Below are 22,404 nucleotides of genomic sequence, written 5' to 3' on the forward strand. Positions count from 1 at the left end.
GGATAATTCCTTGAATAGCACATGGTCAACTCATAAACTCCTTGAAACCAACACATGGACTTCAAGAAATGCCTATGGACAAATCCTTCAAATATAACTCAAGGCAACCATTAGTACATAGAGAATGCCATCAATTACTAAAACCATACATGGGGGTACCACATGTTCTTTCATCCTCCATGTTGTGAGGACTTACTGCCTCTCGATTGTAACCCTGTAAGTTTGGAATAAAACTCCCATATGATTTCGCAAAAAAAACATCATTCACAAATATAGCTGGCCAAATGGGTCGTGCCTACCAGGCCGGCCCGCGAGCACGCCCGACACGGCCCGCCATGGGCGAGGCACGACATGGGCTAAACGGGCCGGGCCCGGCACGCCCTGGGCTGTGCTTGGGCTGCTAGGCTGAGCACGCGGGCCGGCAATGCACGACCTTTTTTTATTTTTATATATCTCTATATGGCCCAACAGATAAAAATAGGCTAAAAACGCCCAATGCACCAAATAGCAGGCAAACTAGTGGGCCTAGCATGCCAATGGGCCGGCCCGATTAGCAGCTGGGCCATGCTCGGGCTGCAGGCTGCAGCACGCGGGCCGGCACGGCACGACCCTTGCCTCGGCGGGCCGGGCCGTGCCAGACATGATTAGGATGGGCCATGTCGTGCCAGGCCAGCCCATTTGGCCAGCTATGTTCGCAAATACCATTCCTTCCCGGGCAAACGTTCGCTGGTCATCGGTGAAAGGGTTGCACCATAACTACGGGTGCACCGCCTACGTTCGCGGGGAACCTGAGAGCTCCTACGTGACGCATTCTGCGTCAACTAGGTGCGGCTTCGCACAGGAGCAGCTGATTGGCGGGCTTTGTGGGCCGCGAGGCGCGCGTTTCCCTGAGTTTGAACTGTTTCTACCATTTCGCTGTTCCTGCTTCGCGAAGCTGTTCCACTGTTTCGCTGTACCTGCTGTTTTGCTGTTTTAAAAAGCGGTTCCACTGTTTCGTTGTACCTGCTGTTTTCCTTGTATAAAGTAAACAACTGTTTCTACTGTTTCCCAAAGAAATCGGTTCCTATTTCTGAACCCAGGTGCTGTTTCTACTGTTTCCCAAAGAAATCGGTTCCTATTTCTGAACCTAGGTGCTGTTCCTATTGATTCAACTAGTTTTTAATTATAAAAAACATGAAATTTCATTTTACATTTGTTACAAAGTGGTACTTCTAAAACTGTCATAAAAGTGGTAAGCTTACAGCTTGATGAATTGAGTGATGATAGTATCACCAAGGCGTCATGAAAGACAAAAAAAATGTACATGTCTTACTGCTCGTTTACAAAACTGTTTCAGCTGTTTCCGGACATTGTTTACAGCTGAAGGTCTTGGAAGAAACTATCACTAGACCAGAAGAGAAAAAAAAGATAACTCTATCGGTAAGGAAACATTTTTCCCATGGAAGTATTCCTTTGAGTTGAATCTTGCAGTGCAACTTCCCTTGAAGGTGACAGTATTAATGAGACCCTTGAGAATAGAAAGAAGAAATATGTTAATTGGAAATACAGGTGCAGAACATTTCATCATTCAGATTCTTTTGGGTGAACCCTGTTACACTAACTAATAGGAATAATGATACCCTTGAGAATAGAAAGAAGAAACATGTTAATTGGGAATACAGGTGCAAAACATTTGATCAATGGGTTTCTTAGGGTGAACCTTGTTACACTAACTAACAGGAACTGCTGATTTCAGAAGTTACCTAAGGTGACTACATATGCAGAATGAGTAAAGATTGGCACTCAAAGCTTCACTTGAATATGCGGAAACCCTGTTGAAACATATACAGGATTAGAAGAAATTAATTTCACTGTTCCGTATGAAAGAACAGGCTCTAAGAAAATAACATCTCGTTTCTGTCCTTGGGAGACAAATAAATAGAGAACTTACATGTCTCTGCAGGAAAGAAGTTACTAACGGCAGCTGAATTTCATTGTCCTTGCAAGTTACAATCTCAAAAAGGAATTTTTGGCGTAGAGCTTGTAAATCATCCTACAATATTTTAGAAAAAGTGCAGTTTAATTCCTGATATGTTCCAATTAATGACAAAAAAGGAGAATTATGTCTATCGCTTACATTAGAGAACCCCTCCAATCCGAGACCTTTGTACTTGCTAAAAAATGAACATTTAACTGGGGAACATTATTTGGGGGGGGGACAAGTATTGCTCTGATGATAATTGAATAATGTTCCTTGGGGTGAACAATTTTTTTTGAAAGAATGTTCACTACATTTTGAATAAAAAATGGTCATTGAATATTGTTCCCTCAGTAATGTTCTTAGTAAAAATAAAAAAAATTGTTTTTCAAAATTAAATAATGTTCTCTGAAGTAAAAAATGTTTTTCAAGACAAATAATGTTTCCTCAGTATCAACAATTAAATCGGACTTGGAAAAAATGTTCCCTAAATAATGTTCTCTAAAATAATGATAAACTAAAAAATGTTCCCTAAATAATGTTTGTCGAAAAATGTTTGCGGGTGCCAAGAAATTTCTCTTGGAAAATGTTCCCTAAAGTCTAAAAAAATAAATGTTATTTGAATATGTTTCAATAATGTTCTCAATTTTTTTTAAAATGTTCTTCAAAATAAATAATGTTCCTTTAACTGTAAATATGTTCTTCAAGTTAAATAATGTTCCTCAGCATGAACAAGTAATGTTTCCTCATAAAAATTGTTCCCTAAAAAATGTTCTTCAAGTTAAACAAAAGAAACATTATAGGGGAACAAAAGAAATTGAACATTTATTTGGGGAACATTATTAAAGGGACATTCTTGAATGAACATTAAAAGAATGATAATTGAATAATGTTCCTTTGGGTCAACAAAATTTCCTTGGAGACATTTTTTGTACTACATTCTGAATATAATAATGTTCCTTGAATAATGTTCCCTCAATAATGTTCTAAAAAACACTAAATTGTTCCCTAATAAATAATGTTCTCTGAAGTTTAAAAATGTTCTTCAAGTCAAATAATTTTTCCTCGGCATCAACAAAAAGTATCAACCTAATATGTGTACATCTTGCAAGTTTCATCTTGTATTACTAGGTTAACGTCCTATATCAAAAACTATAGTCACATCACCTACTATCACTTCAAAAAACGAACATTGGCCTACAGTGCACAGATATATACATGGAAAAAAATTCGATGGACCATGAGCTCAGACCAAGAGCTCACAGCGGCTGTTTTGAAATAGGATGCCGAACAAGCAGTGTGGCCGGAAGTGCCTAGCACCACGTGCCTCGATGAGCCCCTTGTCCTCTCTCTGCTGTACCGATGGAATACTTCTGCAGAAGAAGGACAAGAGACATAGCAAATGTTGAGCTTGAACTGAAAAAGAAAAAAAGAAATGTCGTGGTGTGAGCCAGACTAGTTCAATGTTGAGCTCAAACAATTCACATTATGAATACAAATAACACATTACATAAACTTCAGACTGTTTTTTTGGTTACGTTGGTATGGGCACGCACGCAGAACAAATGTGAATTCTAAACATTATTATTCATGAACAACACAAAAGAGGAAAAGCTGAGTATCTGGACCATTATTACGTTGGTATGGGCTCCATTATATATTAACATTTTGTGCAGGACGCACGCACGCAGAACCATACAACAAACAGTCTGAATGGCTCCATGAAAATGTTATTTCGCGGAGCCTAAAATATTGATAGGTGCTTGCTTCTCGACAAAATACATCCTAACAAGTGTCCATCATGCTACTACACATTACAGAAACTAACAAAACATATAATCAAGAGATGAGGACTTCTGCATCATCCTACAAAAACACACCTATCATCATCAACATCAACACACACACACACACAAACTCTGGGGAAGCACATGAACAGACACCCTCCTACCATCATTATGCTCCATTCATACCCTGAATCCAAATTCTGAAGGCAACCCTCTTTTCTAGCCTCAGATTCACCCAAACTAGAACGAAAAAATCGCTCCACTGCTGCCACCGAAACCTCCTACAAACCCTAGAAACGCTGGACCGACACAAACGGGACAAAAATCGCCTTGATCTGGTGATACAACACACAAAGAACACGAACAGCGTGACAAGAACACAGCGGGGCGAATTGGGGGCATTACCTTGAAGATGACGAACTTGATGGAGCTTGACGGAACCCTAGACGCGTGGGCCTTGACGGAACCCTAGACGACCCCAACCTTGAAGGAACCCTAGATGACGCCGACACCGACGCCAACGAGGAGACACTGACCACCTGCAAAAAAAATCCATCGCGACGACGTCAGCCAGATATGATCGGCGATGCCTCTGACGAATCGAGGGGAGAGAGGCCCGTCGGCTGCTTACCAGGGCAGCGGTCTCTTGTCGGAGTGGGATCCCCGGAGGAAAAAGCAGATGAAGAGGGAGGAAGGGGGGTGCGCCATGAGGGAGGAAGAGGAAGGGGGATGCGGCACGAGGAAGAGGAAGGGGGAGGCGTCTCTGGAGCGACGAAAGAAAAAAACAGTGAGCCGCACGGAGGAAGGAAACGAGACAGCGAACAGGTAGTAAAAAGGCCGGTCCAAATCAGGTGAAGGGGGTGCGGCGCGCCGACACTGAATGCGTCAAATAGGAATTTCCCTACCTTCTTCGCCGGCTCGCTCAACTTTCCCGCCAAAATTTTAGAATCCCTCTCCACAGGCCCACACTAGAAAAAGAAAGAAAATCTGAAGCCCTCACACAGATCTACTGCTCCAACCAAATTCCCCACCCCTCCTCCTCCGCCGCCGCCCCCCACCCATGACGGCCATCGCCGGCGAGCCCCACCGCGTAGTCCTCCTCGTCGACCTTAACCCCCTCCTCCCCTCTCCAAACCCTAGCGCTCCCACTGCCCAGTCCGCCGCCTCCTCCTCCTACCTCGCCGCCGTCCTCCCAACCGCGGCCTCCCTCCTCGCCGCCTCCCCCTCGCCCGCCTCGCTCTCCGCCGCGCGCCTCTTCTTCTCCTCCCTCTCCCCGATCCTCTCCTCCTCCCTCCTCCCCAAGCACCTTCCCTCCGCCCCGACCCCGCTTTCCTTCCACCTCCCCCCGGTCACCCTCGCCTCCCTCGCCCCGCTCCGCCGCCTCGCCCTCCCAGCCTCGCCGCACCCCCGCGTCACTGCCTCCTCCTCCATCGCCAAGTCGCTCCTCCAGCTCGAGCACGACTACTCCTGGGACGCCGAGTCCCAACACGGCCGCCGCCGCCGCGTCTTCGATCGGCCGCCCAATTTGGCGGTTCTCTTCACGTCCGTCTCTGATTTCGAGGAATTCGGGGAGGCCACGAGCTCTGAAAAGAGGTTTCGTGGGGTTTTCGAGCCAGTGAGGGACCGACTTCAATCCAGGGGCATACAGGTGTGTTGGGTTGCCGTTGGTTCCACCAGCGAGGGGATCCGGAGGGCGGTGACGGAGCTAGGGTGGAGGTTTACGACAGCAGATGCAGTCACGTTGGGGTCGGCGGTTGCCCCGCCAGGGCTCGTCTGGGGAGGTATTGGATTTGGGTGTGGGGGAGGTGGACGGCGAGGTGAGGTAGTGTTGGAGATCGCCGATGTGAAAGGGAAGCCACTGGTCTGCAAGGGCTGCGAGGTTGAGATTGTTAGCACCACGCCGTCGCAGGTGGGTAGCCATGGTGTGTCCAGGATACATGTGAAGGCGGTGTGTGAGGTGGGGAATTTCGAGCAGTTGATGAGCAGAGATGGCGAGGTTGTTCTGGTACGTGGGTTGCCACAGGATAGGAGCAAGGGTGATAGTGAAGGAGCTGTGGACAGGGAGTTTTTCCCACATCGGCTTCTGGAGTTGGTTCTTGCCGATGAGAGCAATTGCCTTCGGGCTGGAATGCCTATTTGGCAGCTCATTCTGGTTTTCCTTCATAGGAAAAACTATTGTGCAATGGTTTCGATTTCTGATGGAGACGAGAAGTCTGTAGATGGCCTTCTCGTACCTTTCTTGATGAACTATGCATTACTGCGTGTCGAGAAGAATGGCACTGGTTTAGAACAGGTGGTTGCGAAGAGTCCTGAAACATTGGGTAGTTCCATGCCTGATCCACCAAAGGAGCTGAGTGTGAGGAAGAAGAGAATCAGGCTGGTCAGTAAGCTACTTGAGGCAGCCAGTTGGAGCACCTTCTGTGATGTGCTCCTCAAACATGCTGATGGCAGCATGCCAGTGGTGGAGTTGGAAGACCTGTATTTCAGCAGGTATGGCACTGCATCCAAAAAGTTGCGGTTTCTGAAATGTTGGCTGAAGCAAGTGAAATTGTCATCTCTTGGTACCTCAACGAGCCTTCATAAAGGCGAGACACGTCCTTCCTCAAAGGATGAAGGAGAAGCAAAACTTCAAGTCTCAGAGGAGGATGGGGCTGCTCATGTCAACTGTTCGGTGGATGAAGCAGATTGTAACAAAATTGACAAACCAGTGGATGAAGCAGATTGCAACAAAGTGGAGCAACAAGTGGACGAGGAGACTTCAGCATTCTCTTCAATGGAAGATTTAGAAGCATTTCTTGGGAGCATCCCTCAGAAGATTGAGCAAGGTCTTTGTTCTGAAGATGCTGATTTGGGAAATCTAGCTGAACGTTTGGTTGGCTTGTCTGTCGATGCGCTGATGATTAAGAATGGAAAGATTACAGTGAGATATTTTGAACACAGGGAATTAGATGATGCTTCTGATGCAAAAATTATCTCCGAAGCTTCCATTATTCTGTTGAGAAAACCCAAAGAGCTTCTGTTGAAGTACAAAGACAACAATTCAGCATCTGTTGGATCAGAACAAACCTCAAAATACAGCGCAAATTACAAAATCCGAGAGTATCCTTTTTAGTCCTCAGTTTTTTTCTTCCAGCCCTGCAATTATTTCCTATGATAATATCCACTACGATAGTAACATGTAAGCAATACTATTTTTTTTGTCTTGTATGCCTTAACAAGCATGTATCAGGCATGAACTGCAGATATTGCTTAGGTTGGAAATAATCCGGTCCAAACTTGGCCCAGACTTTGAGGGAGGTTCAAAACAGAAGATGATAAAAGAGATCTGCTCTCTTTTGCAGTTTATTGATATAAACCTCCAAGGGGATTCGTTTCAGTCTGACAGTATTGTTAAGTTTGCTGAAAAGACCATCAAGTCCAGGTATGTCTGTGTTTTGAATGCATTGTAACCATTATAGGGCTTTATTTGTTGAGCTATTGGCTCTGTTGATGCTTGTGATTGTTTAGCATTGGTCTGTGTTTTGAATGCATTGTAACCATTACAGGGCTTTATTTGTTGAACTATTAGCTCTGTTGATGCTTGCGAATGTTTAGCGTTGAAGCATAAGTAGTTTTGTAAGGTACAGTGACGAATGCATTTCTTGCTACCTGAGCCAACAGAACCATGCTAGGTTACTTCAAGAAAATTGTACAAGGAACATGCCCACAAATTGATCATGCATTTGGTTAGAAAAACCAGTATTGCATCATTGTAAGTAAACATAATACCTTTTGATAAAAAATATATGCATGCTCGGTACTGCTTCCGTTGCCAGATGAAAACCTTATGCTTCAATACAATCTTTGGTTTGATCACTTTTATCGCTACATATTGATGGAAATCTTAACTTGAGATACTTATCTCTTCTACTACTGCTAAACTGCAGGCTACAACTCATTTTACTGCTAGGGATTTGCTGTGTGCTATTATAACCTATAACTGCTCTCATGCTTCAGTTCCAATCATGTGAAATGAATTGTGAGATAGGAGCATCACAAAGATGCTCATTCCCCTCAAAAAAAGAAAAGAAAAAGTAGTGGTGCTCATTTTCCTTGATCCTTTGAGGAGCATGAAAGCATTGCTGACATTGTAGCGCATGTTGTTGTAACTTCTAATGACAATTGAAATGAGATGATATTTTGTGTTGAATGGTCATAAATACGAGTATATGACACATGCGTTGTTTTAGCCTTTATTTGTTCTCATTGTTGAGTCATGTATCTGTGTTGCTTATTCCTTAAGAAGAAACTGAAAGTTATAATGGTAATTTTATATGCTGAATTTAGAATACTATCCTGCCGAACAGCAGTACATACTAGATCTCTTGGAGCCATTTTGTAACAAAAGTGAACTCTGGATTCCTGTCCAATTTTTGGCTGCTCAATAACTTACAGGGAGTTCAAATTTATAATTTGACTGCTCAATAACTTACATCTACGGTGACACAAAGGTTTAAATATATAATTTGACTGCTCAATAACTTACAGGGAGTTCAAATTTATAATCAGACTGCTGAAAATTTTGTAGGTACATGGACTCTATGGAGGATGTGATCAAGAAGATATACACGGAGATGGAGTTTGATCTGTTCGACGAAGATGACTTGCCATGTTCAGACTCTCTACCCAGCAGCAGCAACCAGGACGACGGCAAGGGCAACAAGAGCCGGAGCAGCCAGAGGAACTGTGCCGGCAGCTCAAGCGCTCCCACGCTTCACACGAGGAGCAGACACCAGGACAGGCACGAGGAGCAGCTGGCGCGAGCGAGTGAGCGGCGGAACAGGGAGCGCAGGCTCTCCTCCTTCACCAGCTGGGTGCCGGACCTGCGCCGCGTGTGGGCGCTCAAGCACCCCGGGAAGGAGCCTCCCCTGGCGGTGGCGGTGCCTCGGTCCAGGCAGCACTCGAAGCGGAGGAAGCGGCGCGCTGCGTGCACTGACATGGTCTGCGAGACGCCCATGACGGCCGCGAAGAAGCAGCAGCCGGAGCAGGCCGGGTCGGGGTCTGACGAGATGATGTCGATCGGGTCCGTGTCAAAGACCTTGTTCGACGACGACACGGAGGTGAGCAGCTCAAGCAGCGTGTGAACGAAAGTGTACTCTAACGAGCATATTGGCCGCGCGGTTGCACAGTTACGATTTTCTTCAGAAGCTTGGAGGTTTCTGAGCTCCAGGGAAGGCATTTCTCATCAGTATGGAAGTGTCCTGATTGTGGTGGTGGGCCGGGCTGATCACTCATTCATTCCGTTGTTGAACTTCGGCATCTGTTTCAGCTGTATGTCCTGTCACCCCTCCAAAAATGTATTGTCTTCTTCTACGGTAATGTCACTTCTTTTCGGCTGACTACCTTATGCTAGCGTTACATAGTGGGCGCGACTATATGTTTTTTTAGTCTAAACACACTTTTATTAATCAGTAAACATAGGGATACAATGAACGTCTTGGTGAGCAGCCCAATATGGCGACCAAAATCCAGTCTAGCGAGACTATGTGCCTAGATGAAGGAACGCTTGTCGAATTGTTCCGCCGTGTCATGATCTCCTTCACTGTGCTCGCATGAGTGCCTTATGCGTCCCCGTGAATGTCATTGACTACCCTTTGGTAATCCAAAGCAATCAATTCATGCGATAATGCCAGGTCCGTAGATAGGGCTAGAGCCTCCCGACAGGCAAGAGCCTCAAAGCATGCTGGATTGGTTATGCCGGCCATCCTTATTGCAGAAGCTCTAAGAGCATCTCCAGCCGTTTGCCCTTTCATGAGGCATTTTTTTCGCCTCCTAGGGGCTGCTGGCGAGAACTTTGGCCCGGGGGCCAAAATTTTCCACTCGCTGCCTTCCCACGAGCAGTGTTGGACTCCCACAAACGGAGCGGCATTTCGTCGAGCACCTTGACCGCGGCGGCGTCGACGACCTCCAGCCAGCGGAGGAGCGCGAGCGTCGACGGGGAAGGAGACGCGCCTCCACCATGCCGGGTCCGTCGAGATGCACGGGCTGGAGACGCGCTGCTCGCCGCCTCGCCACGTGCCGGAGATGGAGATGCAGCTCGCAGCCGTGCTCGCCACGCTCGCCCTCGGCGGTGCGCTCGTCGTGCTCTTCTTCGGCAAGTGCGTCAAGGAGCTCGACGACGCCGTCGAGGCCCTGCTGCAGCTGCGGGCCGACGTGCTCAGCAGCTGGACGGCGCGCCGGAGCCGGAGCAGCCGCACGCGCAGGACGACGTGGCGTCCATCAAGATCCAGGAGCAGGGTGCGACGCTGCTGGAGGCCGCCGCTGCTCCTCCAGCCCGAGGAGCTGAAGCTCCTGCCTGAGACGGGGTCCGCCATATCGCCCGGCCCGGTCGTGGAGGCCGGCGAGCGGGGAGGGAGGCAGGCGCGGGGCGGCAAGCGGGGAAGGAGGCGTGGCGGGGAGATGCAGGGCGGGGCCGGCGACGCCAGGCGAGGGAGGCGTCGGGGCTGCATCCGGCCATGCGAGCTCTCCGCTGCGGCCGCGCGGGCTGTGTGCGGTAGGTGTGGGGTGGAGAAAAGAGAGAAAGGAGAGGAGAGAGGAGAGAGGAGAGAGAGGGGCTGCCAAGTGGGGCTACGCATGCAAAAAGCAATTGCCGGCGTCCCCAGCTGCCCCCCAGGGGGCTGGGTGTGGGGTGGGCGTGCCGGCGAGAAATATCGCCAAAACTGGCGCAAATCAAGGGGTTGGGGGCCTGGCTGGGACGTTTTTTAACTGCCGGTGCTGAAAAAAGGGGCTTGAGGGCGTCCTGGGGCCCTAGTGGAGATGCTCTAAGGGCATGACTATATGTAGCGACCCCTGGCATATCCGTACATTTTTTTCACTCTGTTTTTTTTTTGTTTCTTACATTTTTTCATATTTTCGAAAACGTTCTAAAAACATAAATTCGAGCACTTAAAAATACTTGAAAAAAACTATGAATTTTAAAAATGTCAAATGCTGTGTAAAGAAATTGTTAGCTTAATTTTAAAATATGTAGATACATTTAAATAACGTCCACGTGTGTCAAAAAATTTATAACATGAATTCAGAAAAATGTTTGAAGACATTTATTTGAAAAAAGTGGCTCATGTATTAAAAATGTTGAACATGTATAATCTTTTTTCATATGTATACAAAAATGTATAGTATATGTAAAGAATGTAGACATCATAACGCATATTTGAAGAAAATATTAATCATGTACATGCAAAATGTTAAATGTGTAAAAGAAAAATGTTTCTTATGTATACAAAACCTACAATTTGTATGAAAAAAGTAGACATCAAAATATATATCTAAAAAAATGTTAAACATGGATTTGAAAAATGTTTAAAGAGTATAGATTTGAAAAATGTACATTGTGTATTGAAAAAAAAATTAGAAATGTGTTGGACAAGAAAGTAACCAATGAAAAGCAACAAAGAAACAAAGAGAAACGAAAAAAGCAATGAAAACCAAAAAAGAAACAAATAAAAATAAAAATAAAACCAGTGAAAACCAATGACAAAGAATGGAAATAAGAAGAGACAAAGAAAACCAAAAAGGGAATAAAAATATGAAGGAAGAAAGAAAGTAAGGAAGAAACGAGTGAAAACTGAGAAGAAACAAAGGAACCAAATAAATCGTAGGAAAAAGAAAGAAAACCCCATTGAAAATCGAGAAAGAAACTAAAAAACCGATGAAAAAAAAGAAAGTAAAAAACCCGAAGAAAATCATGACTAAATAAAGAAAAAAAATCGAACCAAACAGGAGCAATACATGATTGATCGAGCGAACGAGAGTGAGCGAGCGAAAAAAAACACCAAAACAAGTCGGCCCATTAACTTTTTTTTGCGGAAACACTTGTATTACTCAAATAAGAATATCTTTACAATCATCAAGGGAGATACCCAAGACTTCATCTGGCCCAGATCCTAACCAAGTCATAGTCCACCCTTCAACTCGAGCAAACCTAACTAGACTATCACTCGCTTTATTCTAGGCTCGCGAAACATGAGTAATACAAGTTTGTCAAAGACGTAATAGCAGTCTTATTTCATTCACTAAGGAGGCATAAACTGAGCGATCAACTTCTCCAGAAGTTATCATAAACACTGCCATATTGGAGTCAGATTCAATAGCAACAGGTAGACCGGACCTTTGAATGGCTAGCGATAAACCTTCCATGATCCCGCATAACTCAGCTACAACCGCGTCTCTACAGGTATATAGCGCTCCGCAGGCCGAAAAAATGATCATACCCCTAGAGTCGCGCAGAATCATACCAGCTCCAGCCTCGTCATTTGCCACAAATGAGCCATCCATGCTCAATTTAACCCAACCATGGTCGGGCGGCTTCCATCTCAGTTCAGAGATCGACCGTTGTGGAGGAACTGTGCTACCTCTTGAGCATGCGTTGGTTTTCCCTTGAAGAGGAAAGGGTGAAGCGGCAAAGTAGCGTAAGTATTTCTCTCAGTTTTTGAGAACCAAGGTATCAATCCAGTAGGAGACTACACGCCAGTCGCCTAGTACCTGCACAAACAATCAAGAACCTTGCAACCAACGCGATAAAGGGGTTGTCAATCCCTTCACGGCCACTTCCAAAAGTGAGATCTGATAAAGATAATAAGATAAATATTTTTGGTATTTTTGTTGTATAGATTGGAAAGTAAAGATTGCAAAATAAATGGCGACAGAAATAACTAGTTGATGGGAAACTAATATGATGTGAAATAGACCCGGGGGCCATAGGTTTCATTAGTGGCTTCTCTCATGATAGCATATATTACGGTGGATGAAAAAATTACTGCCGAGCAATTGATAGAAAAGTGCATAGTTATGAGAATATCTAGGCATGATCATGAACATAGGCATCACGTCCGTGTCAAGTAGACCGAAAAGATTCTGCATCTACTACTATTACTCCACACATCGACCGCTATCCAGCATGCATCTAGAGTATTAAGTTCATAAGAACAGAGTAACACATTAAGCAAGATGACATGATGTAGAGGGATAAACTCAAGCAATATGATATAAACCCCATCTTTTTATCCTCGATGGCAACAATACAATAAGTGCATTGCTGCCCCTACTGTCACTGGGAAAGGACACCGCAAGATTGAACCCAAAGCCAAGCACTTCTCCCATTGCAAGAAAAATCAATCTAGTAGGCCAAACTAAATCGATAATTCGGAGAGACTTGCAAAGATATCAAATGATGCATATGAGAATTTAGAGAAGAATCAAATATTATTCATAGATAATCTTGATCATAAACCCACAATTCATCGGATCTCGACAAACACACCGCAAAAAGTATTACATCGAATAGATCGCCAAGAACATCGAGGAGAACTTTGTATTGAGAACCAAAGAGAGAGAGAATAAGCCATCTAGCTAATAACTATGGACCCGAAGGTCTGTGGTAAAATACTGACACATCATCGGAGAGACTATGGTGTTGATGTAGAAGCCCTCCGTGATCGAATCCCCCTCCGGTAGATCGCCGGAAAAGACCACAAGATGGGATCTCACGGGTACAGAAGGTTGCGGCGGTGGAAAAGTGGTTTCGTGGCTCTCCTGGATGTTTTTCAGGGTATAAGAGTATATATAGGCGAAAGAAATAGGTCGGTGGAGCTACGAGGGGCCCACGAGGGTGGGGGGCGCGCCTACCCCCTGGGCGCGCCCTCCTGCCTCGTGGCCGCCTCATTGCTTCCTTGACTTCCACTCCAAGTCTCCTGGATTGCGTTTGTTCCAAGAAAGATCCTCGCGAAGGTTCCATTCCGTTTGGATTCCGTTTGATATTCTTTTTCTGCGAAACACTGAAATAGGCAAAAAACAACAATTTGCACTAGGCCTTCGGTTAATAGGTTAGTCCCAAAAATAATATAAAAGGGTATATTAAAGCCCATTAAACATCCAAAACAGATAATATAATAGCATGGAACAATAAAAAATTATAGATACGTTGGATACGTATCAAGCATCCCCAAGCTTAATTCCTGCTCGTCCTCGAGTAGGTAAATGATAAAAACAGAATTTTTGATGTGGAATGCTACCTAACATAATTTTCAATGTAATTTTCTAAATTGTGGAATGAATGTTCAGATCCGAAAGATTCAAGACAAAAGTTTAATATTGACATAAAAACAATAATATTTCAAGCATACTAACTAAGCAATTATGTCTTCTCAAAATAACATGGCCAAAGAAAGTTATCCCTACGAAATCATATAGTCTGGCTATGATCTATCTTCATCACACAAAGTATTTAATCATGCACAACCCCGATGACAAGCCAAGCAATTATTTCATACTTTTGATGTTCTCAAACTTCTTCAACTTTCACGCAATACATGAGCGTGAGCCATGGACATAGCACTATAGGTGGAATAGATTGGTGGTTGTGGAGAAGACAAAAAGGAGAAGATAGTCTCACATCAACTAGGCGTATCAACGGGCTATGGAGATGCCCATCAATAGATATCAGTGTGAGTGAGTAGGGATTGCCATGCAACGGATGCACTTAGAGCTATAAGTGTATGAAAGCTCAAAAAGAAACTAAGTGGGTGTGCACCCAACTCGCTTGCTCACGTAGACCTAAGGCAATTTGAGGAAGCCCGTCATTGGAATATACAAGCCAAGTTCTATAATGAAAAATTCCCACTAGTATATGAAAAAGATATCATAGAAGACTCTCTATGATGAAGATCATGGTGCTACTTTGAAGCACAAGTGTGGTAAAAGGATAGTAACATTGTCCCTTCTCTCTTTTTCTCTCATTTTTTTCTTGGGCCTTTTCTCTTTTTTATGGCCTCCTTTTTTTTCGTCTGGAGTCTCATCCTGACTTGTGGGGGAATCATAGTCTCCATCATCCTTTCCTCACATAGGACAATGCTCTAATAATGATGATCATCACACTTTTATTTACTTACAACTCAAGAATTACAACTCGATACTTAGAACAAAATATGACTCTATATGAATGCCTTCGGCGGTGTACCGGGACGTGCAATGAATCACGAGTGACATGTATGAAAAAAATTATGAAGGTGGCTTTGCCACAAATACGATGTCAACTACATGATCATGCAAAGCAATATGAGAATGATGGAGCGTGTCATAATAAACTGAACGGTGGAAAGTTGCATGGCAATATACCTCGTAATGGCTATGGAAATGCCAAAATAGGTAGGTATGATGGCTGTTTTGAGGAAGTTATATGGTGGGTGTATGATACCGGCGAGAGTTGCGCGGTATTAGAGAGGCTAGCAATGGTGGAAGGGCGAGAGTGCGTATAATCCAGGGACTCAACATTAGTCATAAAGAACTCACATACTTATTGAAAAAATCTATTAGTTATCGAAACGAAGTACTACGCGCATGCTCCTAGGGGGATATATTGGTAGGAAAAGACCATCGCTCGTCCCCGACCACCACTCATAAGGAAGACAATAAATAAATAAATCATGCTCCGACTTCATCACATAACGGTTCACCATACGTGCATGCTACATGAATCACAAACTTTAACACAAGTATCTCTCAAATTCACAATTACTCAACTAGCATGACTCTAATATCATCATCTTCATATCTCAAAACAATCATAAAGAATCAAACTTCTCATAGTATTCAATGCACTTTATTTGAAAGTTTTTATTATACCCATCTTGGATGCCTATCATATTAGGACTAAATTCATAACCAAAAGCAAATTACCATGCTGTTCTAAAACACTCTCAAAATAATATAAGTGAAGCATGAGAGATCAATAATTTCTATAAAATAAAACCACCACCGTGCTCTAAAAAGATATAAGTGAAGCACTAGAGCAAAATTGTCTAGCTCAAAAGATATAAGTGAAGCACATAGAGTATTCTAATAAATTCCGATTCATGTGTGTCTCTCCAAAAAGGTGTGTACAGCAAGGATGATTGTGGTAAACTAAAAAGAAAGGACTCAAATCATACAAGACGCTCCAAGCAAAACACATATCATGTGGTGAATAAAAATATAGCCTCAAGTAAAGTTACCGATAGACGAAGACGAAAGAGGGGATGCCTTCCGGGGCATCCCCAAGCTTAGGCTTTTGGTTGTACTTGAATTTTACCTTGGGGTGCCTTGGGAATCCCCAAGCTTAGGCTCTTGCCACTCCTTGTTCCATAATCCATCAAATCTTTACCCAAAAACTTGAAAACTTCACAACACAAAACTCAACAGAAAATCTCATGAGCTCCGTTAGCGAAATAAAACAAACCACCACTTTAAGGTACTTTAATGAACTCATTCTTTATTTATATTGGTGTTAAAACTACTGTATTCCAACTTCTCTATGGTTCATAGCCTCCGATACTAGCCATAGATTCATCAAAATAAGCAAACAACACACGAAAAACAGAATCTGTCAAAAACAGAACAGTCTGTAGTAATCTGTATCAAACGTATACTTCTGGAACTCCAAAAATTCTGAAATAAATTGGTGGACGTGAGGAATTTATCTATTAATCATCTGCAAAAATAATTAACCTAAAAGCACTCTCCAGTAAAAAATGGTAGCTAATCTCGTGAGCGCTTAAGTTTCTGTTTTTTACAGCAAGATCGCAAAGACTTCACCCAAGTCTTCCAAAAGGTTCTACTTGGCACAAACACTAATTAAAACATAAAACCACATATAAACAGAGGCTAGATGAATTATTTATTACTAAACAGGAACAAAAAGCAAGGAACAAAAATAAAATTGGGTTGCCTCCCAACAAGCGCTATTGTTTAACGCCCCTAGCTAGGCATTGATAATTTTAATTATGCTCACATCAAAGACAAGAATTAAAGCACAAACAGAGCATCATAGAACACGTGATAAACACATCTAAGTCTAACATACTTCCTATGCATAGGCATTTTATAAGAAAACAAATTATCGTAGCAAGCAAAAATTAGCATATGCAAGGAATAAGAAAGAGACGATAGCAATCTCAACATGACGAGAGGTAATTTAGTAAGATAAAAATTTCTACAACCATATTTTCCTCTCTCATAATAATTACATGTAAGATCATAGGAAAATTCAACAAAATATCTATCACATAACATATTCTAAACACGATCCACATGCATGCAAAGTTGACACTCTTCCAAAATAGTGGGATTATCATTAACTAAAGTCATGACCTCTCCAAACCCACTTTTATCAAAAATTTCATAAGATTGAACATTCTCCAAATATGTGGGATCTAAATTTGACACTCTTCCAAACCCACTTTCAATACTATTGCAAACACTAATATCAATCTCATATTCATCATGGGGCTTAAATAAATTTTCAAGATCATAAGAAGAATCACCCCAATCATGATCATTGCAACAAGTAGTAGACATAGAAAAACTAGCATCCCCAAGCTTAGGGTTTTGCATATTATTAGCACAATTGACATCAAGAGAATTTATAATAACATCATTGCAATCATGCTTTTGATTCAAGGAACTATCAAGTATGGGTGCAATAGCAATAATCTCATGTTTAACATAAGGAACTATAGCAAATTCATCTCCATAAATATTGGCATCATGGCCATAAGAATAGCAAGCATCATGTTCATCAAGGGATATTTCAATCAAATCATCGGAATCTTAATTATCTATAGATTCGTGCATATCATTATTTTCTTCCAAAGCAACGGTCATTCTCTCAATAAATTCCTTAACATAGGCATTATGAGCATAGTTTTCATAGCAATATTTAAGTATGTCGGAATTTTCAGATTTGTAGAGAGTAATATCATACTTTTCAATCAAAGAAGCAACTTCATGAGCACCCTTAAAAACGACAAATTCTTAAATTTGTTTGATATCATAGTAACTATAAACACCCTTTCCATAAGAAGATAAGATTTCATTATCATTAAACTCACATAGGTAGGGAAGGTGTTTATTAGGGTTCTTAGAGCATCATGTAAAATCATAGATTTCACAAAGATTCCAAGCATAGCATAGCAAACTATTTATTTGATACCATAAGAGCTTCCCCTTTTCAGACAAACGATGACGCACAAAATGAGCATGCTAATCTAAAGATTTTCCCTCAACTAAACTAGTTGGGGTTTTAGCACGAGCACATATAGATCGAAGATGATCCAAGTAGAACACTTTAAGTGGATCCATATCAATAGATTTTTAGCAAGAAAAGATGCAAGCAAATAGAAGGCACATGGAAACACAAACAAAAAGACATACGGGAAGAAGGCGAAGAAAAGGCAAAGGTTTTTGAAAATTGTTTTAGAAGTGGGGGAGAGGAAAATGAGAGGCGAATGGAAAATAGTGTAATCTGAGGGAGAAGAGTTTGTGATGGGTACTTGGTATGTCTTGACTTGAGCGTAGATCTCCCCGGCAACGGTGCCAGAAATCCTTCTTGCTACCTCTTGAGCATGCGTTGGTTTTCCCTTGAAGAGGAAAGGGTGATGCAGCAAAGTAGCGTAAGTATTTGCCTCAGTTTTTGAGAACCAAGGTATCAATCCAGTAGGAGACTACACGCAAGTCGCCTAGTACCTGCACAAACAATCAAGAACCTTGCAACCAACGCGATAAAGGGGTTGTCAATCCCTTCACGGCCACTTGAAAAAGTGAGATCTGATAAAGATAATAAGATGAATATTTTTGGTATTTTTGTTGTATAGATTGGAAAGTAAAGATTGCAAAATAAACGGCGACAGAAATAGCTAGTTGACGGGAAACTAATATGATGTGAAATAGACCCGGGGGCCATAGGTTTCACTAGTGGCTTCTCTCATGATAGCATATATTACGGTGGATGAACAAATTACTGCCGAGCAATTGATAGAAAAGCGCATAGTTATGAGAATATCTAGGCATGATCATGAACATAGGCATCACGTCCGTATCAAGTAGACCAAAACAATTCTGCATCTACTACTATTACTCCACACATCGACCGCTATCCAGCATGCATCTAGAGTATTAAGTTCATAAGAACAGAGTAACGCATTAAGCAAGATGACATGATGTAGAGGGATAAACTCAAGCAATATGATATAAAACCCATCTTTTTATCCTCGATGGCAACAATATAATACGTGCCTTGCTGCCCCTGCTGTCACTGGGAAAGGACACCGCAAGATTCAACCCAAAGCTAAGCACTTCTCCCATTGCAAGAAAGATCAATCTAGTAGGCCAAACTAAATCGATAATTCAAAGAGACTTGCAAAGATATCAAATCTTGCATATGAGAATTCAAAGAAGAATCAAATATTGTTCATAGGTAATCTTGATCATAAACCCACAATTCATTGGATCTCGACAAACACACCGCAAAAAGTATTACATCGAATAGATCTCCAAGAACACCGAGGAGAACTTTGTATTGAGAACCAAAGAGAGAGAAGAAGCCATCTAGCTAATAACTATGGACCCGAAGTTCTGTGGTAAACTACTCACACATCATCGGAGAGGCTATGGTGTTGATGTAGAAGCCCTCCGTCATCGAATCCCCCTCCGGCAGATTGCCGGAAAAGGCCCCAAGATGGGATCTCATGGGTACAGAAGGTTGCGGCGGTGGAAAAGTGGTTCTGTGGCTCTCCTGGATGTTTTCAGGATATAAGAGTATATATAGGAAAAATAAATAGGTCGGTGGAGCTACGAGGGGCCCACGAGGGTGGGGGCATGCCTACCCCCTGGGCGCGCCCTCCTGCCTCGTGGCCGCCTCGTTGCTTCCTTGACTTCCACTCTAAGTCTCCTGGATTGCGTTTGTTCCAAAAAAGATCCTCGCGAAGGTTTCGTTCCGTTTGGATTCCGTTTGATATTCCTTTTCTGCGAAACACTGAAATAGGCAAAAAAATAACAATTTGGACTGGGCCTTCGGTTAATAGGTTAGTCCAAAAATAATATAAAAGAGTATATTAAAGCCCATTAAACATCCAAAATAGATAATATAATAGCATGGAACAGTAAAAAATTATGGATACGTTGGAGACGTATCAAACTGCTCTACTTTGATGGGATAAGTAGCGCTTGTGTTTCACTGGATCCATTTCAGAATTCATCTTAATACCTATTAGTTCATCCAAGTACCTCCTCAGAAAACTCATAGAAGATTCCATGGCCAGCGCTAGTTATGATGTATGGTACGTCTCCAACATATCTATAATTTTTGATTGTTCCATGCTATTATATTATCCATTTTGGATGTTTAATGGGCTTTAATATACCTTTTTATATTATTTTTGGGACTAACCTATTAACCAAAAGCCCAGTGCAAATTGCTGTTTTTTTGCCTATTTCAGTGTTTCGCATAAAAGGAATATCAAACAGAATCCAAACGGAATGAAACCTTCGCGAGGATTGTTTTTGGAACAAACGCAATCCAGGAGACTTGGAGTGGAGGTCAAGAAAGCCACGAGGAGGCCACGAGGCAGGAGGGCGCGCCCCCCACCCTCATGGGCCCCTCGCAGCTCCACCGATCTACTTCCTTCGCCTATATATACTCTTATATCCTGAAACCTTCGGGGAGAGCCACGAAACACCTTTTCCACCGCCGCAACCTTCTGTACCTGTGAGATCCCATCTTGGGGCCTGTTCCGACGATCTGCCGGAGGGGGAATCATCACGGAGGGCTTCTACATCAACACCATGGCCTCTCCGATGATGCGTGAGTAGTTTACCACAGACCTTCGGGTCCATAGTTATTAGCTAGATGGCTTCTTCTCTCTCTTTCGATCTCAATACAAAGTTCTCCTCGATTCTCTTGGAGATCTATTCGATGTAATTCTTTTTGCGGCGTGTTTGTCGAGATTCGATGAATTGTGGGTTTACGATCAAGATTATCTATGAACAATATTTGATTCTTCTCTGAATTCTTATATGCATGATTTGATATCTTTGCAAGTCTCTTCGAATTATCAGTTTAGTTTGGCCTACTAGATTGATCTTTCTTGCAATGGGAGAAGTGCTTAGCTCTGGGTTCAATCTTAAGGTGTCCTTTCCTAGTGATAGCAGGGGCAGCAAGGCACGTATTGTATTGTTGCCATCGAGGATAAAAAGATGGGGTTTATGTCATATTGCTTGAGTTTATCCCTCTACATCATGTCATCTTGCCTAATGCGTTACTCTGTTCTTATGAACTTAATACTCTAGATGCATTCTGGATAGCGGTCGATGTGTGGAGTAATAGTAGTAGATGCAGAATTGTTTCGGTCTACTTGTCACGGACGTGATGCCTATATACATGATCATGCCTAGATACTCTCATAACTATGCGCTTTTCTATCAATTGCTCGATAGTAAGTTGTTCACCCACAGTAGAATTTGCTATCTTGAGAGAAGCCACTAGTGAAACCTATGGCCCCCGGGTCTATTTTCCATCATATTAATCTCCCGTCAACTAGCTATTTCTGTCGCCGTTTATTTTTGGAATCTTTACTTTTCAATCTATACAACAAAAATACCAAAAATATTTATCTTATTATCTTTATCAGATCTCACTTTTGCAAGTGGCCATGAAGGGATTGACAACCCCTTTATCGCGTTGGTTGCAAGGTTCTTATTTGTTTGTGCAGGTACAAGGCGACTTGCGTGTAGCCTCCTACTGGATTGATACCTTGGTTCTCAAAAACCAAGGGAAATACTTACGCTACTTTGCTGCATCACCCTTTCCTCTTCAAGGGAAAACCAACGCATGATCAAGAGGTAGCAAGAAGGATTTCTGGCGCCGTTGCCGGGGAGGTTTACGCCAAGTCAAGTCAAGATTTGATCTCCCGCTAACGTGCGGATTTATGGCGCCGTTGCCGGGAGATCTACGCTCAAGTCAAGACATACCAACACTACAAAAAAAATTCACTTCCGTGATGATATGTGTTTGTAACAGTAGGTCGCGTTTTTTGTCATGCATGTACATCCATGACAATTTTATGACAGAATCAAGATAGTCATACATGTGCTGTCGTAGAAGTGTTCCATGACATTACCAAAATTATCATCACGGAAGTGTCCACTTCCATGACAATAAATCGCGCGTCACAGAAGTGCTTTCGTCAAGGGTGACCGACACGTTGCATCCACCGTAACGGAATGCCGTTAAGCTATCGGGTCCGGTTTTGGATCCGATAACCCGCTAACAGCCCCGACCAATGGGGATTTTCCACGTGTAAAATCATCATTGGCTGGAGGAAACACGTGTCGGCTCACCGTTGGGACACATGTCATCCACTCATTGGACCGAAGGCGCCTATGATACGTCGACACGTGGCATGGCCGAAAGGTGGCGGGCCGGCCCACGGAAAGCCGGCCCGTTTGACTTGGTCAAAAGGTGGCGGGCCGGCCCACAGAAAGCCTGTTAATGGCCTGTTCGCATATAGCCCATTTATAGCCCGCTTACTCAGGGCCCGTTACGACCTATCCGAATTAGGCCTAGTAGCGTCATCTGGGCCGTCCAATATGATTCCAGCCCATTTTAAGTTCTGGCCCATGTATGGCCCATGACGTCTTTCGGCCCATATGAGGCCCTTTGTAACTCTTGGCCCATTAACAGCCCGTGGTGAAACTGGCTCGTAATGAACAATGTATCACTTTATACCCATTAACGGCCCATTAATCCATTGGGCCGTTTGCAGCCCATGTTATCTTTCGGACTTCATAGGGCCCATTTATTCTTGGGCT

At 43.1% G+C, this 22,404-nt stretch overlaps 1 protein-coding gene and 1 long non-coding RNA gene across 2 annotated transcripts; one reads left to right on the top strand and one right to left on the bottom strand.

Annotated features, from left to right (window-relative positions):
• Positions 1–1,082: 1,082 nt before the first annotated feature.
• On the bottom strand, positions 1,083–2,167 carry LOC123077809 (uncharacterized). The gene is made up of 3 exons (XR_006436836.1): positions 1,931–2,167; positions 1,743–1,811; positions 1,083–1,507 (listed from the first exon to the last, which is right to left on the bottom strand). It is a non-coding gene; the product is annotated as an uncharacterized lncRNA (long non-coding RNA).
• Positions 2,168–4,758: 2,591 nt separating this feature from the next.
• On the top strand, positions 4,759–9,104 carry LOC123077807 (uncharacterized). The gene is made up of 3 exons (XM_044500135.1): positions 4,759–6,843; positions 6,974–7,165; positions 8,312–9,104. Exons 1-3 carry the CDS (start codon positions 4,805–4,807, stop codon positions 8,865–8,867), a joined length of 2,787 nt encoding a protein of 928 aa, XP_044356070.1. The 5' UTR covers positions 4,759–4,804; the 3' UTR covers positions 8,868–9,104.
• The last annotated feature ends 13,300 nt before the right edge of the window (positions 9,105–22,404 follow it).

Source organism: Triticum aestivum, chromosome 3D, assembly GCF_018294505.1.
Source record: "Triticum aestivum cultivar Chinese Spring chromosome 3D, IWGSC CS RefSeq v2.1, whole genome shotgun sequence".
NCBI lineage: Eukaryota > Viridiplantae > Streptophyta > Magnoliopsida > Poales > Poaceae > Triticum > Triticum aestivum.